Source organism: Rhincodon typus, chromosome 45, assembly GCF_021869965.1.
Source record: "Rhincodon typus isolate 14 chromosome 45, sRhiTyp1.1, whole genome shotgun sequence".
NCBI lineage: Eukaryota > Metazoa > Chordata > Chondrichthyes > Orectolobiformes > Rhincodontidae > Rhincodon > Rhincodon typus.
The window spans coordinates 9,328,998-9,342,999 of record NC_063376.1 but is presented as its reverse complement, the minus strand read 5'-3'; the positions used below and the strand labels follow the sequence as shown (position 1 = coordinate 9,342,999).

Genomic DNA, 14,002 nt, shown 5'->3' with positions numbered 1-14,002 from the left:
AAATGCCATCCGTCATTGTTCTGCCTAATTTACCAGCTGATAATATCAGACTGTAGCCTGAGATCATCCTCCTCCCTAGCAACACCATCAATTTATGTGCCATCTGCAAAATTAATAATTACACGGTCTACATTCACATCCAAGTCGTTAACGGACATGACAACTAGCATTACAACACTGATCGGTGTGGTACACCGTTGGTTACAGACTTCCTGTCATAAAAACAATCCTACTCTTTCACCCTTAGGAGCTCATTTGCAAGCCGGTTTTGGATCTGGTTTGCCGACTGGCCTTGAATCCCATGGGCTCTTACCTTTTGGACCAGCCTTCCACGTAGGGCCTTGTCAAAGGCCTTACTGAAGTCCATGTAAACTGCATCAACTGCACTAAACTCATCAATATATTAAGTCAAATTTTCAAAACCTTAAATTAGTCAGACAGGATCTGCCTCCAACAGATCTGTGCTGATATGCCTGATCAATCCCTGCCTTTCCCTCAGAATTTTTTCCAAGAATCTCCCTACCACCGATGTCAGACTAACAGATCTGTAATTACCTGGCCTTTCCCTGCTGCCCTACTTGAATAAAAGAACAACATTAGCTATCTTCCAGTCATCTGGCACTTCATCTTTGGCCAGCCAAGTATTAAATATCACCACCAGGGCCCCTACAATCTTGTCCCATACCAGCCTGGGATACATGGGCGGCACTGCTGCCTCACAGCGCCAGGGACCTAAGTTCAATTCCACCCTCGGGCGACTGGCTGTGTGGAGTTTACACATTCTCCCCGTGTCTACGTGGGTTTCGCCCGGTTTCCACCCACAGTCCAAAGACGGGCAGGTTAGGTGGATTGGCCATGCTAAATTGCCCATAGTGTTCAGGGATGTGTAGATTAGATGGGTTATAACAGGGTGGGTCTGGGTGGGATGCTTTGAGGTTCGGTGTGGACTTGTTGGGCCGAAGGGCCTGTTTCCACACTGTAGGGATTCCATGACATATGATCAGGCTCTGGGGATTTATGCACTTTTATGCCTGTTAAAACATCTAAACCCTACCTATTAATGTTAACATGCTCTAGAACCTCATCATCCCAAATGAAATCTCCAGCTACAATGTGTTTCCCTTTTGTGAATACAGTTGAGAAATATTAATTTCTCCTCTAGATCCACGCACAGATTGTCCCTCTTTCCCTGGTAACCCTTTTGCTCTTAATATATTTATAAAATGTCTTGGGGTCTTCCATAATCCTATCTGCCAAAGGTATTTTGTGGCCCCTCTTTGCCCTCCTAATTTCTTTTTAAGCATCTCCCCTACACACACTACATTTCTGTAGGGTCTCCACTATTTTTAATGCTCTGTAACTAACATATGCGTCATTCTTTTTCTTTAATAAACTTCCAATATCCCTGGATACCCAGGGTTCCTGGATATCTGTCTTTGCTCTTCACTCTGAAAGGAACATGCTGGCCCTTAACTCTTGCTTATATCACTTTTAAAAGACTGCCACTTTCCAAATATAGACTTACCTGCAAGTAACTGCTTCCAGTCTAGCTTTGCCAGATCCTGTCTAATAATGTTGAAATTGGACTCTCCCTAATTTAGGTACTTAACTTCAATAGTGACTTTGAAACCTAGAGTTATGATCACTATCCTGAAAATGCCCAGAGAATTCAACTTCTTGACTGAATTCATTCCCTAAGATTAGGTACTGCCCCATCACTAGTAGCACTATGTATGTATTGGCACAAAAGCTCTCCTGAATTGAAAAATCCTACTTGAAAAATTCCACATCACCTGATCCTTTCACACTAAGGCAGTCCCAGAAATCCTATACTATAACCCTATTCCTCTTGCATCTCTCTGATCTGCCTACATATTTGCTCTTCTATCTCCCTTGGTTGGGAGGCTTTTAGTATAATCCTAGCAAAGTGACCAATCCTTTTTTAGTTCTAAGATCTAGCTAGATGGCTCCATTTGAGGAGCCTTCTAAGACATCCTCCCTCATTTCTGCAGTGATGGCCTCTTTCATCAATAATGCAATAATGGTATACTCGCCCTTATTAGCTGAGTTTAAAAGCAGGGAGGTTATGCTGGCACTGTACGAAACATTGGTTAGGCCACAGCCAGATTACATTGTGTAGCTCTGGAATCCGCATCATAGGATATATGTGACAGCACTGGAGAGGGTGCAGAGATTTACCAGGATGTCGCCTGGGCTGGAGAGTTTCAGTTATGAAGACAGATTGGACTGACTGTGATAGCTTTCCTTCGAGCAGAGGAAATTGAGAGGTCATGTAATTGAAATGTAAAACTTTTTAGGGGTACAGATAGAGTAGACGGGAAGGAACTTTTCCTCTGGATGGAGGGATCGATGACCAAGTGGTGTACAATTTAAGGTAAGAGGCAGAAGGTTTAAGAGAAGAAGATGTGAGGATAAACCTTTTTCACCCAGATGGTGGTGGGAATCCGGAACTCACTGCCTGTAAGAGTAGTAGAGGCAGAAACTCGCATCACATTTAAGAAGTATTTAGACATGGCGCTTGTGATACCAAGGCATACAAGGCTATGGGCCAAGTGCTGGCAAAAAGGATTAGAATAGTTAGGTGGCTGTTTTGGACCAGCTACAGTTCTCACTATCTCTGTGACCTCTTCCAGCTCTGACATCCCTCCCTATTCCTGTAACCTCCTCCAACCTCACAACACTCCAAGACCTCGGCACTCTTCTGAGTTTTCAAGGTTTGAAGCTGATGAATTTTCTCTCTAGATCTGCTTTCTTTACAACGCTCTTTAACAATCTTTTCTTTTTTTAACTGAGCTCTTACCTAATTTTCCTTAATGTCTCAACCTGAGCTTCGGTGTCAAGCAATTCTCTTGTGAAGCACACGAAAATGGTTTATTACACTGCAGATGCTAGACAGATAGTTATTATTGTAAATTCCCCTGTCTGGGAATAGGTTTGCGGTTTGCAGCTTTACCTGCTGGACATGACAATAGCATCGTTGAACTCGCTGCGGCAGTTCTGCCGAAAGGCAGTGCGGCCACCGTTAGTGATCACAGCATTGTTGCCATGGAGATGGTGGAAGCGGAGGTCATTGCTGGGGGTTAGTGAGAAGAGGCTGCAGGGAGAGATCTGGTTGTTGCCATCCAAAGGCTCATCGGGCAGAGGCGGCAGATCTGGACAGGGAAACAGAATAATAGATCATGTCAGGGATTGGACATGGACATGGAGACACACACACATGCCCCAACATCACCAATCCCCAAAGGCAGGCACCCCAACAGGTTGCCAACCCCCAGAGAGACTCACGCCGATGTCACCAACCCACAGAAACAGGCACACATGCCTCCCCCATCAAATTGTTGCTGGATTGATCACTCACACACGAAGCCTGATCAGACTGATGCAGGATTAATCAATGATGGATAGATACTGCCATCAGATTCACCAAATATTAATTTCACATACTCTCTCCTCAATCAGATTAGTGCACATCCCCAACCCTATCAAGTTAACCCAGGATCAATCCCTCACACATTGTTATCAGACCAATGACATCCAGCAATTGAGTATTTACAGTTATTCATAAATACTTGGAAAACTTAAGAGTATGAGGAATCGAAGAGGAGGGATCAGAAGAGATGGGATTGAAAGGAGAAGAACTGGAAAGGGGATGGGGAAAGAGATGGGAATTGGAAACACAAACAGATCAGCCACAATCTTGTTGGCTGATGGAGCAGGCCTACTTCTGCTCCTGTATGGTATGGGTACATGAGCCAATGTGGACAGATCAGAACAAAGCTGAAAGTTCAGATAAATCAGAAAGACAGCAAGCAGGTTACTAAGGGAGGCGAGGAGTCTCAGTCTTTGGAGGAAAGTTAGTTATTAGGGCTGGAATTGTTGAGATGAGTTTTGACTTGGAACACTGCGAGGACACATGCAGGATGCCCACAGGCAAGGAGACCCAGACAACCACCAGCTGCAAGAAGAAGAGACGAGGGATGGTTGCAATATCCGAATGGATTTTTGGGATGAGTACATTGTCCTACGAGGAAGGATTGAGTTAAGTGGGTCTAATACTTTCTAGAATGTAACAAGAGCTTTTGATGAATTGATTAAAATTCCTCAAAGACGAGGGAGAGAGAGAGAGAGAGACGAGGCTCAGCGGATTAGCAATGGTTAATGCAGGGATATGGGGGTGGGTCTGGGTGGGATCCTCCTCAAAGGGTTGGACTCAGTGGACCAAATAGCCTCTGTCTGCACTATGATTCTGAGGGGCTGCAAGTCACAGGCCAGAAAGTCTAGTATCATCTCAGAATGAGGGGTCAACCATTTGGGACTGAGAGGGGGAGAAACTGGGACAGCACGGTGGCTCAGTGGTTAACACTGCCGCATCATAGTGTCACTGACCCAGGTTCGACTCCAGTCTGTGTGGAGTTTGTGCATTTCCCCCATGTCTGCACGGGTTTCCTCCAGGTGCTCTGGTTTCCTCCCACAGTTAAAAGATATGTAGGTTAGGTGGACTGGCCATGCTAAATTGCCCACAGTGTCCAGGGATGTACAGGCGAGCTGGATTAGCCACTGGAAATGCAGGGTTACAGGGAGTCGGTCTGGGTGGAATGCTCTTTCGAGGTGCGGTGTTCATCTGATGGGCTGAACGGCCTGCTTCCGCACTATAGGGATTTTACAATTCCATGAAATTTCTTCAGGTGTGGAATTCTCTACCGGAAAAAGTTGTAAATGCTTAATTGATGATTACAGTCAAGACTGAGATCAAGAATTGGGCGGTAGGGGAATAAAGCTACTGTATATTCAAACAAAGCAGGCAGAAGTAGCTTAGAAGATCAGCCATGATTTCATTAAATGGTGGAGAGGTCCAAATGGCCAACTCTTGTTCTTATGACCTGAGAAATACATGAGGTACAAGTCAAACTTAACGGGAAATCTGGTCTTTTCCCACTCGAAATTCCATGTATTCAGAAGGAGGAAGTGGATGCAGGACATAGAAGGGCATGAGGAGCATTGACTGCGCTGGGTTTGGTAAAATGGCGCAGATTCAAGTGCAGCCAAGGCTAGTTAAACAACACTCACCTATATCATCAACGATAGTGGCTTGGGCAGCTTGGCCGTACAGATCCACAACGGCATAAACACTGGATGGCACGTTGGATGCTGCAAGACCCTGGTCCACATTGTTCACAAAGAAATGCAAACTTCCATCATCCTTGCGCATAACGCCAACGGTGTCACCCGCCTTGTCCAGCCAATAATGGAGGAAGAATGAGACAAGACATTAGAATGGGAAGTAATATGGGAGGGGTGGGAAACCAGCATTTACTCCCCTTCCATTTACCTATTATTCATGGGTCCCAGCAGTGACCAAGGAGGTGGCACACACAACCTCAATTTGACTCACGGCAGATAAAAGCTTTCACCTCACCATCACTGGCCACAGCAAAGGTCTGTATAGTGTCATTTACCTTCTACTTATCACTGTAACCTGTACTGACGTAATTAGTAATTAAGTATAATGGTGTGCTGCCCAGTCTGAGGGTCAGCACTAACGGAGCACTGTGCAGTCTGACTGCCAGTGCTAAGGGAGCACCGCACTGTGTGAGGATATGATAATATTCTGAAAAATCAACTACATTCTCAAAATGGCAACCATCACCCAAACCTCCAAGATTCTGGAATGAAAACTGCAGCTTGAAAATGTGCAGCCACCCTCCCAATATTTAAGAAAGGACCGTGGGCAACAAAATAGGCAACTACAGACCAATCAGCCTTCCATCAGTGGTACAGAAAATGCAAGAATGTATAACATGATAAACAGAAACTGGGACAAAAATGATCCGATTGGGCACGGTGAGCATGGATTTACAAATGGAAAATTGTGCCTGACAATCTTGTTGGAGTATTTTTGAGGGTGTAACAAACAAAATTGATAAACGGAAGTTGATGGATGTACTAGATTTGGATTTTCGGAAGTCTTTAGACGAGATCCCCCACAGGAAGTTAGTTAGCAAAATTAAAAGTCACAGTATGGAGATCATTGGCGTGGATTAACAATTGGCTTACAGGAAGTAGAGTACAAATAAATGGATCGTTTCCACATTGGCAGGCTGTGACGAGTGGGGTACCACAAGGATCAGTACATGGGTTCCTGCTGTCCACAATGATATATCAATGATTCCAAGGTAGGGACCAAATATAATTTTTTAATTGATCGGATGACATAAAGGTAAGGAGGAATGTGCCGAATCTTTCTAATTTTGTACCCCAGAAGTTTGTGAAAGCTCAGTCTTTGAGTATGTTTAAGGCAGGGGTTAATGGATTTCTAATTACCAATGCACTTTGGATTATTGAGATAGTGTGGGTAAAAGACATTGAAGCATTTGATCAGCCATGAATGCAATAAATGGCAGAACATGATGGATGGGTTGCGTGGCCTACTCCGGTGTTTGTGTTGCTAAAACAAATTTAGTTCAGTTGAAACATAAAATTCTTACAGAAACTAAGAGATCAGATGCTGGATTGGCAAGACAATTGACGTCATGTATTTGTGGAATGTATTATGCAGGTACGTGCTGCGAGCGTGCAGTGTGGGACTGTGTGCGTATCGTACTGTACATGTGTTGTGTATGACTGGTCACTGTGTTTGACTGACCATTTCCACGTGCAACAGGGAGGCACTTCACTCAAAACATTGTGATTCTAGATAATAAATATATCAATTGGCATGGAGATAGCATAGGGAAATGACACTGAGGTACACATTCAGCCATTTTCTTTTAGAATGGTGGAGCAGGCTTACTCCTGCTCCTATTTCCCATGCATATTTTAAATTCTCAAATGAAGGGCATTGTGAATCTCCAGTTGTTAAGCATTTTCAATGCAGAAATTGATAGATTTATGGATAACATGGGAATTAGGATATATGAAGATAGTGCAGGATCACTTACTCAGAAAAATTCACAAATGAGCAATGAGACATGGCTGTCTTCAACTGCAGTAACATGTTAATATTGAATGAACCCACCTTCAGTCGATCAAGGTTGTGTCCGTACTCATCAAGAATTGTGGTCCCGTTATGCATCACACCGTTACCAGTCATCATCCAAGTACCTAAAAAGGGAGAAGTAACAGCTTTTTTCCTTCAGCGACAAGTCAGCAAGCAGAAACACAAACGTGCTTCTCTTTTCACCAGAGCTGCTTCTGCCAGTAGCAAGTAGTTAGGTGGCTGGGTAGCTGGACTTATCCAGGATATTCTCCAGGAAAAGTCAGCAATGCAAAGGCTGTTTTCTGTAGAGAGGTGAGGAACGGGCACTAGAGGAGAGAGGTAGAGAGGTGGGAGGATGATGAGTTCTGGGTGAAGGGAGTGGGAAGGATGGCAGGAGGGCGAAGAGTCTGTTTGGGGGGGGGGGGGGGTGTGGGATGGGGGACGACAGTGACAGAGGATCAAGTGAAAGGTTGTGTGACCCAGGAAAACCCACCAGAACGGAGATTGGTCATGGTTGATGGTAACTGAAGGTAAGCAGGATTGTGGGTAGTCACGCCAATCTCAATGGATCCCGCCCACTTGTCCACCATCTTGTCAATACGGACTTGGAAGATTTCATTGCTCCTCAGGGAACGGTTGCTGAGTACCACCCCGTGGTTGAAATCATCTGTCGCGCTGTTGAGAAAGAACGACAAGAACATTAGGTATGCTAACATGACTCAAGCACCGAAACACTTATGTAATGGTGTGAACACACTGGGGCCAAATAATTAGTATCGAAATGATCCTTTTCATGACACCAGAACACTTCTTGAAGTCCAGTTGTAAAATGGGAAGCACCGCTGCCAAACAATGCACAGCAAGATCCCACATACCACAACATCTTTGGATAATCTACAGTGTTTAAAGACATTGATTGAGGGGTACATTTTGACTCAAGGCACCTTGGAAAAGTCTCCTGTTCATATTTGAAAAGACCATGTGGAAGAGAAGACCAGGAAAACTTAACGTCATATCCAAAGGAGAGCAGCACAGACAGTGCAGCATTCCTTTCATACCACACAGAAAACGTTCACCACAATTTTCTTTATGACCCTCTGGATTGAGGCTTGAATCTAGGAGTTTTGCATTCCAAGATTTGAGTTGCAACTCAAAATACAGAAATTGAAAGGACTCCAAAAGCTTCGAGTTATGTATGTGTTGGAAAGCAAACTGTGCGGAAAATATTCACCAACAATAAAATCGTGAAGCTGAATTAAAACACTCTCAAACAGTTCAGAGTCCACTTCAACCTCAATAATGGATTTTCCAGACTGGGAAACATGACCAGACTAGAGCATCTTTTACATCGCTGCAGCTCAAGTACAATCATTTACCTTTCATTCTTCTATTCTGAAGAAACAGGAGAAGGCCATCCAGCAACTCGAACCAACAGCAAATGTGTGTCAATGTTTTCTTTATCCATCTTTGAATCCACAAACACTCACCACTTGTCCAGTAATATCATCTCTCCATACATAATTTAACATTTTCAACGGACCCTGCTCAGCCACTTCAACTTTTTGCGGAACAGAGTTCCAGATTTGTGCTCGCATTTGTACGAGGAATTGCTTCCTGACATCACCCCAATAGGCCCGGCTCAAATTTAAAGTTCAGTCCCCTTGGTCTGGACACTCCCAGGCCAACTACAGCATTGGGTGAGAGACAGAGTGAAGCTTCTTCTACATTGACCACATCAAATACTCCCAGGACGTACACAGTATGGGGTTAGATTCAGAATTAGGTTTTCACTATGGGGCTTGATACAGAGTACAGCTGTACAGCATGGGTTTAGATACACAGAGTAAAGCTACAATGTTCCCCATCAAACACTCCCAGAACAGGTACAGCACGGGGTTGGATACAGAGTAAAGCTCCCTCCACACTATCCCCATCTCACACTTCCAGGACAAGTACTGTACAGTTCAATTCCTCTTGCTTACTTACTGGGGCCTCAGTGCTGTCCTCCCATCACACACGATCGCTGCCTTCTGCCCACAGTTGGGATGGAAGAGCAGCCGCTCCACCTCGGTGTCACCCGAGTCGAATACTCGCCGCCCCACGTCTGGCGACAGAGCCCGCATGATGGCGTTGTTCCTGCGCAGTCGGTCAGAGTGGTTGTGGTTGTGGACAATGGTCACTTTCACTGCCATGCCATAGAGATCCACCACCCCGTAAACAGTGGGCAGAGTCTGGGTGGCAGCAACGCCTGCGAGAGACAGAGGGACAGGGAAAGAGACCGAGACCGAGAGAGAGAAAGATAGAAACAGACAGAGAATGGGGGAGGCAATGGAGAAGACAGAGAGAGATACGGATGGGGGGGGGGGAGGGGGCAAGGGGGGGGGGGGGAGGGGGGGGGGGGGGGGGGGGTCAAGAGAGTGCGCAGGAGATGGGGCGAGAAAGAAAGACGGTGAGAACGGGAGAGGGAGAACAAGATGGTGGGGGGTGGAGAGTGAGAGGGTGGGATAGAGAGGGGGAGAAGGGTGCAGAAGAGAGAGAGGGAGGGAGAGAGAGATAGACAGAGAGAGAGAGGGAGAGAGGGGAGAGGGGAGAGAGTGAGAGAGAAAAGAGATAGAAAAGAGGAGAGAATGAGGGGGAGGAGGAAAGAGAGGTGGAGAGGGCGACAGGCAGGTGAGGGTGGGGTCAGAGACAGAGAGAGGGGTGAATCTGCACACTTCTGAAAGAGCGACAATATACCCACTGTTGTTGTTGAACAGTTTCTGGCTAACGTACAACTTGATTGGCATGGCAGGATGCTGGTTATGGCATTAGTCAAGCCGAGTGCCAAGTTGTGAAATGGCTCATTTGCGAGCTGAGACCAAGCAAAACCATCATGAGTAAAACGTAACCAGTTCAGAGAAGGAGAAGCTTTGCCATGACCAAAACTCAAATCTGATACAAGAAGTTCGGGGGTTGAATAAAATTCCTCATACCCAATTTTCTGGTAAACTGCTCAGTCAGAGCAAAATGATTCTTGCTTTGGTGATTCAAATTTGAGAGAGATTCTGGCTTCAAATCCCAGATGAGATTTTGTTTATCACAATCAGTATAGCATAGTGGCAGCACTCTTCCTTCCAAGTCTGGAGGTGAGAAGTTCAAACCTCCCTTGAGGACTTGAAGGTATAACACCGGCTGGCGTTTCTATGTACTCTCAGGGAATGCCATGTTCCCAGATGTAATGCTGGACCCGATCTGCTGCAGCGAATAATTCAGATACTGTGACACTCCAACAAAAGGCAACCGCACTTTATGTGGGAACATTAATGTTCAGGGCTGTGGGATTAATTTGGGCACTTCTTTCAAAGGCTACGATAGCCAAATGGTTTGATGTATTCGAATGTTCTAGGATACCCCAGAAATGGGCAGCCCTGTTGCTTGGAACTCTTACATACCAGTTACTCGTAATGTTAAGATTCTGAGAGGGCTGCATCTCAGCACGACACAGTAGATCACTGTATTTAGGTCCAAGCTTTAGGTCTGTTGGTAGCAGCCTCATTTCAGCTCAAAGGTTTTGGGTTCAAATTCTGATCCAGAAAATGAGTGCTTAGGCCAGGCTGATACTTCCAGGGCCAATGCTAAGGAAGCAACATCCACTCAAAAGAGTCCAAATAGAGGAGGCACACAGCTGAGGGCACTGCTGCTCTCTTGAGTAGATGCAAATGAATCTCTTGCCACTATTTTAAAGAATCATAGATAAAGAACAGCACAGAAAGTGGTCTAATCATGTCTGTACCAACCAGGAAAGAGCTATTCAGCATATTCCTACTTTCCAGTTCTGTGTCCATACCCGCTGTGACTTATATCAAGTTTCTTTTAAAATACAGTAAGGACTTCTAACTCCATCACTCTCAGGCTGTATTCTCCAGACTCCGCCACCCTCTGGGGAATAATATTTCTTAAAATGCTCTCCAATGGAAGGGGTGGTACAGGAGCATGGGCGGTGTTGCAGTGGTATTGTCATGAGACCTGTAAAACAGAGGCCCAGGCTAATGAGGCCCAGAATCACAGAGTGCTCCAACTGTGAACCAACTTGTGTTTTATAGAGTTGCAGTTCGACCTTCCCATTCATATATTTAATTCAGCTAATAAGTCTGACTCCTTAACTACGTTATTATCTTTCCTGTTCCATCGAGGATTTGTGTGCCTGTCCACAAATCCCCTCATCACCTCTACATCTCGCCTTACCAGCAAATGCTTCTATCCTTTCTTCCTCGTGTCTATCCAGCCTTTCTCTTCAATATATCAATACTGTCCCTCTGCTTTCCAAAATGAGGAAAGCATGCGAGTGGAGAACATTGTACAGTGCAGTGCACTGGTCTCCTGCTCAATTGGAAACACTGACAGCACAGAAGAGGCCCTTCGACCCATCAAGCTTGCATCAACCTATCAACATCTTCTTTACCTAAAGCTCTTCCTATAACTGGAAACATTCTCTGTGTTTCTTTATTAAAATCTCTGTTTTGACACCTTCAACTGGGAGACCCTATCAGTTCTGGTACCATCCTTGTAAGTCTTTTCTCAGACTCAGTATGGCTAGCTGAACACAGTGTCACAAGCATAGCCTTAGCAAAGGATCAACACAAGTCTCAGATAATTATTTTCTAATTCTCTCCAAATAAATGTTAGACCTTGGTTTGCATATTTTTTAAATGGCCTTATTAACCTGTGCAGCTACTTTGACTGACCTGTGTATTTACTCCTCTATCAGAGTTAGATTTTTACCCCTTTCATGCTGAACAAGGACACTGAGACCAAATTAACCACAGGTTAACAGCAGCAGCGAGGGTCTTACCTTGATCGATGCCATTTATGTAAAAATGCAAAGCCCCATTGGACTTCCGCATGAGTCCAATGTGATCTCCTTCCTGTGGACACAAGGGAAAAAATGCTCAAAACAGTGAAAACTGTTCCCTGTTTCCTGGGAACCCAAACAACAATTTCCAGCTAGACATGGACTTTGGCTTTTTGTCTATGGCTGCTGCATTTCAAGCATGAGAATCTCCTTGCTACATTCATGTAACAGAAACTGGATGATGAAAGGTACCAGGAATCAGCTGATGAGATAGTAGGAACTGCAGATGCTGGAGAATCTGAGATAACAAGGTGTAGAGCTGGGTGAACACAGCAGGGCCAAGCAGCATCAGAGGAGCAGGAAAGCTGACATTTCGGGCCTAGACCCTTCTTCAGAAAAATCATTTGGCCTGCTGTGTTCATCCAGCTCTACACCTTGCTATCTCTAGGAATCAGCTGATATTCCCTCCTCCTCTGTTACCCACTGGCATTGCAAACACCTGCAGAGCCTCTGTCCAGTAGCACAATGAAACCTGCCCCCAACCGCTACAAGATTGGCACACGCAAGGGATCAAAACTGACTCATTTCAACATCTTGACCTTCGATCCAGACAACAGTGGCTGGGTTGTTTGTTTCCCTGATTCTCATTGCTAGAAATAGGGGGATGTACACATAGAATGCACAGCATAGACAGACTATTCAGCCCAACTGGTGCTTGCAGCTCTATAGAACCACAATATCAGAGGATCTTCCAGTTTCTTTCTCCCTTTTAAAATATCCTTTTAAATACATTTGCAATGCCCTCTACAGCTACTCTGTGTAGCGAGAATGCCATTCTTACCACTCCCCAGTGATTTCTTCTGCATTCCTGATGGGAATTATTAGCGACTGTCGCACATTGCTAGCACTTGGTTCTGATCTCCCCCTCCATTGGCCCCTTGCTGTGAGAGAAGCAGTTATATTACCTGCAGCTCATCCAGGCTAAACTCACAGTATTCCCTTCGTGTCCCCTTCCCATTGGTTAGAATTCCACAGCCGCTCATCATAATTGTTCCTGAAAAGGGAAAAGAAGGATTAGACACAACTCCCACAACCGAAGCCCAGCACACATAATGCACCAACAGGATTCTTCTTGACGTATTGTCTGAAGCGACACGGTGTTAATTTCACCACTGGACTGAAAGTAATGTGGATCTTGCAGTTGCTCCTGAGATTCAGGCTTATTTCTAGATTTACTTCTAGATTTTTTTTTAAGGGATATGGGCCAAGCACAGGCAGGTGGGACTGGTTTAGTTTGTGATTATGGTTGGACCAAAGGGTCTGTTTCTGTGCTGCATGACTCTATGACTCTTAAACAGCATTCTTCAAACACAAGGAAATTTTGCCAGTTGAGATCATCACAACACAGCAGGTGCCATACTGGGCTGACAGTCTGGTGACAACTTTAACATTTCACCTCAGAATTCTCCAAATAGTCAACATTCACCCACTTGTGTACCATCTGCAGGTTACACCATAGCTGGCCAGGGTGTACTGCACAGCATCAGTTGGACTCCTTATTTTATTAATTCATGGGAATGTGAATGTTACTGGCTGGGCCAACATTTACTGCCCATTTGTAGATGCCCTAGAGAAGGTGGTGGGATTTTTTTTCAACCATTTGGTATAGGCCAACAATTCCATTAGGGACAGACTTCCAGGATTTTGACCCAGTGACAGTGAAGGAACAGCAATGTCTTTCCAAGTCAGGATGGGGAGTGGTTCAAAAGGGAACTTGCAGGTGGTGATGTATCTGCTGCCTTTGTCTTTCTAATGGTAGTGGTCACAGGTTTGGAAGCCTTGGTGAATTTCTGCAGTGCATCTTGGGACCAGGGACACACTGTTGCTACTGTATATCAGTATGGAGGGAGTGAATGTTTGTAGATGTGGTGCCAATCAAGACGGCTGCTTTGAACGAGATAGTCTCAAGCTTCTTGAGTGTTGTTGTAGCCACAATCATCCACAGTACTTCTATGACGAGTCAAGTTCAGTTTCTAGTCAACAGTAACCCTCAGGATATTGATGGTGCGAGAGTCAATGACGGTAACACCACTGAATGTCAAGGAGAGATAGTTGGATTCTCTCCTGTCGAACATGGTCTTTGCCTGACAATTTTGTGGTGCGAATATTACTTG

At 45.0% G+C, this 14,002-nt stretch overlaps 1 protein-coding gene across 1 annotated transcript in view; it reads right to left on the bottom strand.

Moving 5' to 3' along the window:
• The window catches only part of LOC109912718 (neuralized-like protein 4), a 107,428-nt gene that overhangs the window by 62,714 nt on the left and 30,712 nt on the right, over nt 1-14,002 (bottom strand). Inside the window, exons 7-13 of the mRNA XM_048620064.1 lie at nt 12,794-12,882; nt 11,829-11,901; nt 8,984-9,245; nt 7,491-7,672; nt 7,037-7,122; nt 5,089-5,251; nt 2,975-3,173 (exon numbers count right to left, since the gene is read on the bottom strand). Coding sequence (XP_048476021.1) covers nt 2,975-3,173; nt 5,089-5,251; nt 7,037-7,122; nt 7,491-7,672; nt 8,984-9,245; nt 11,829-11,901; nt 12,794-12,882 — 1,054 coding nt within the window. The remainder of the gene's footprint in view (nt 1-2,974; nt 3,174-5,088; nt 5,252-7,036; nt 7,123-7,490; nt 7,673-8,983; nt 9,246-11,828; nt 11,902-12,793; nt 12,883-14,002) is intronic.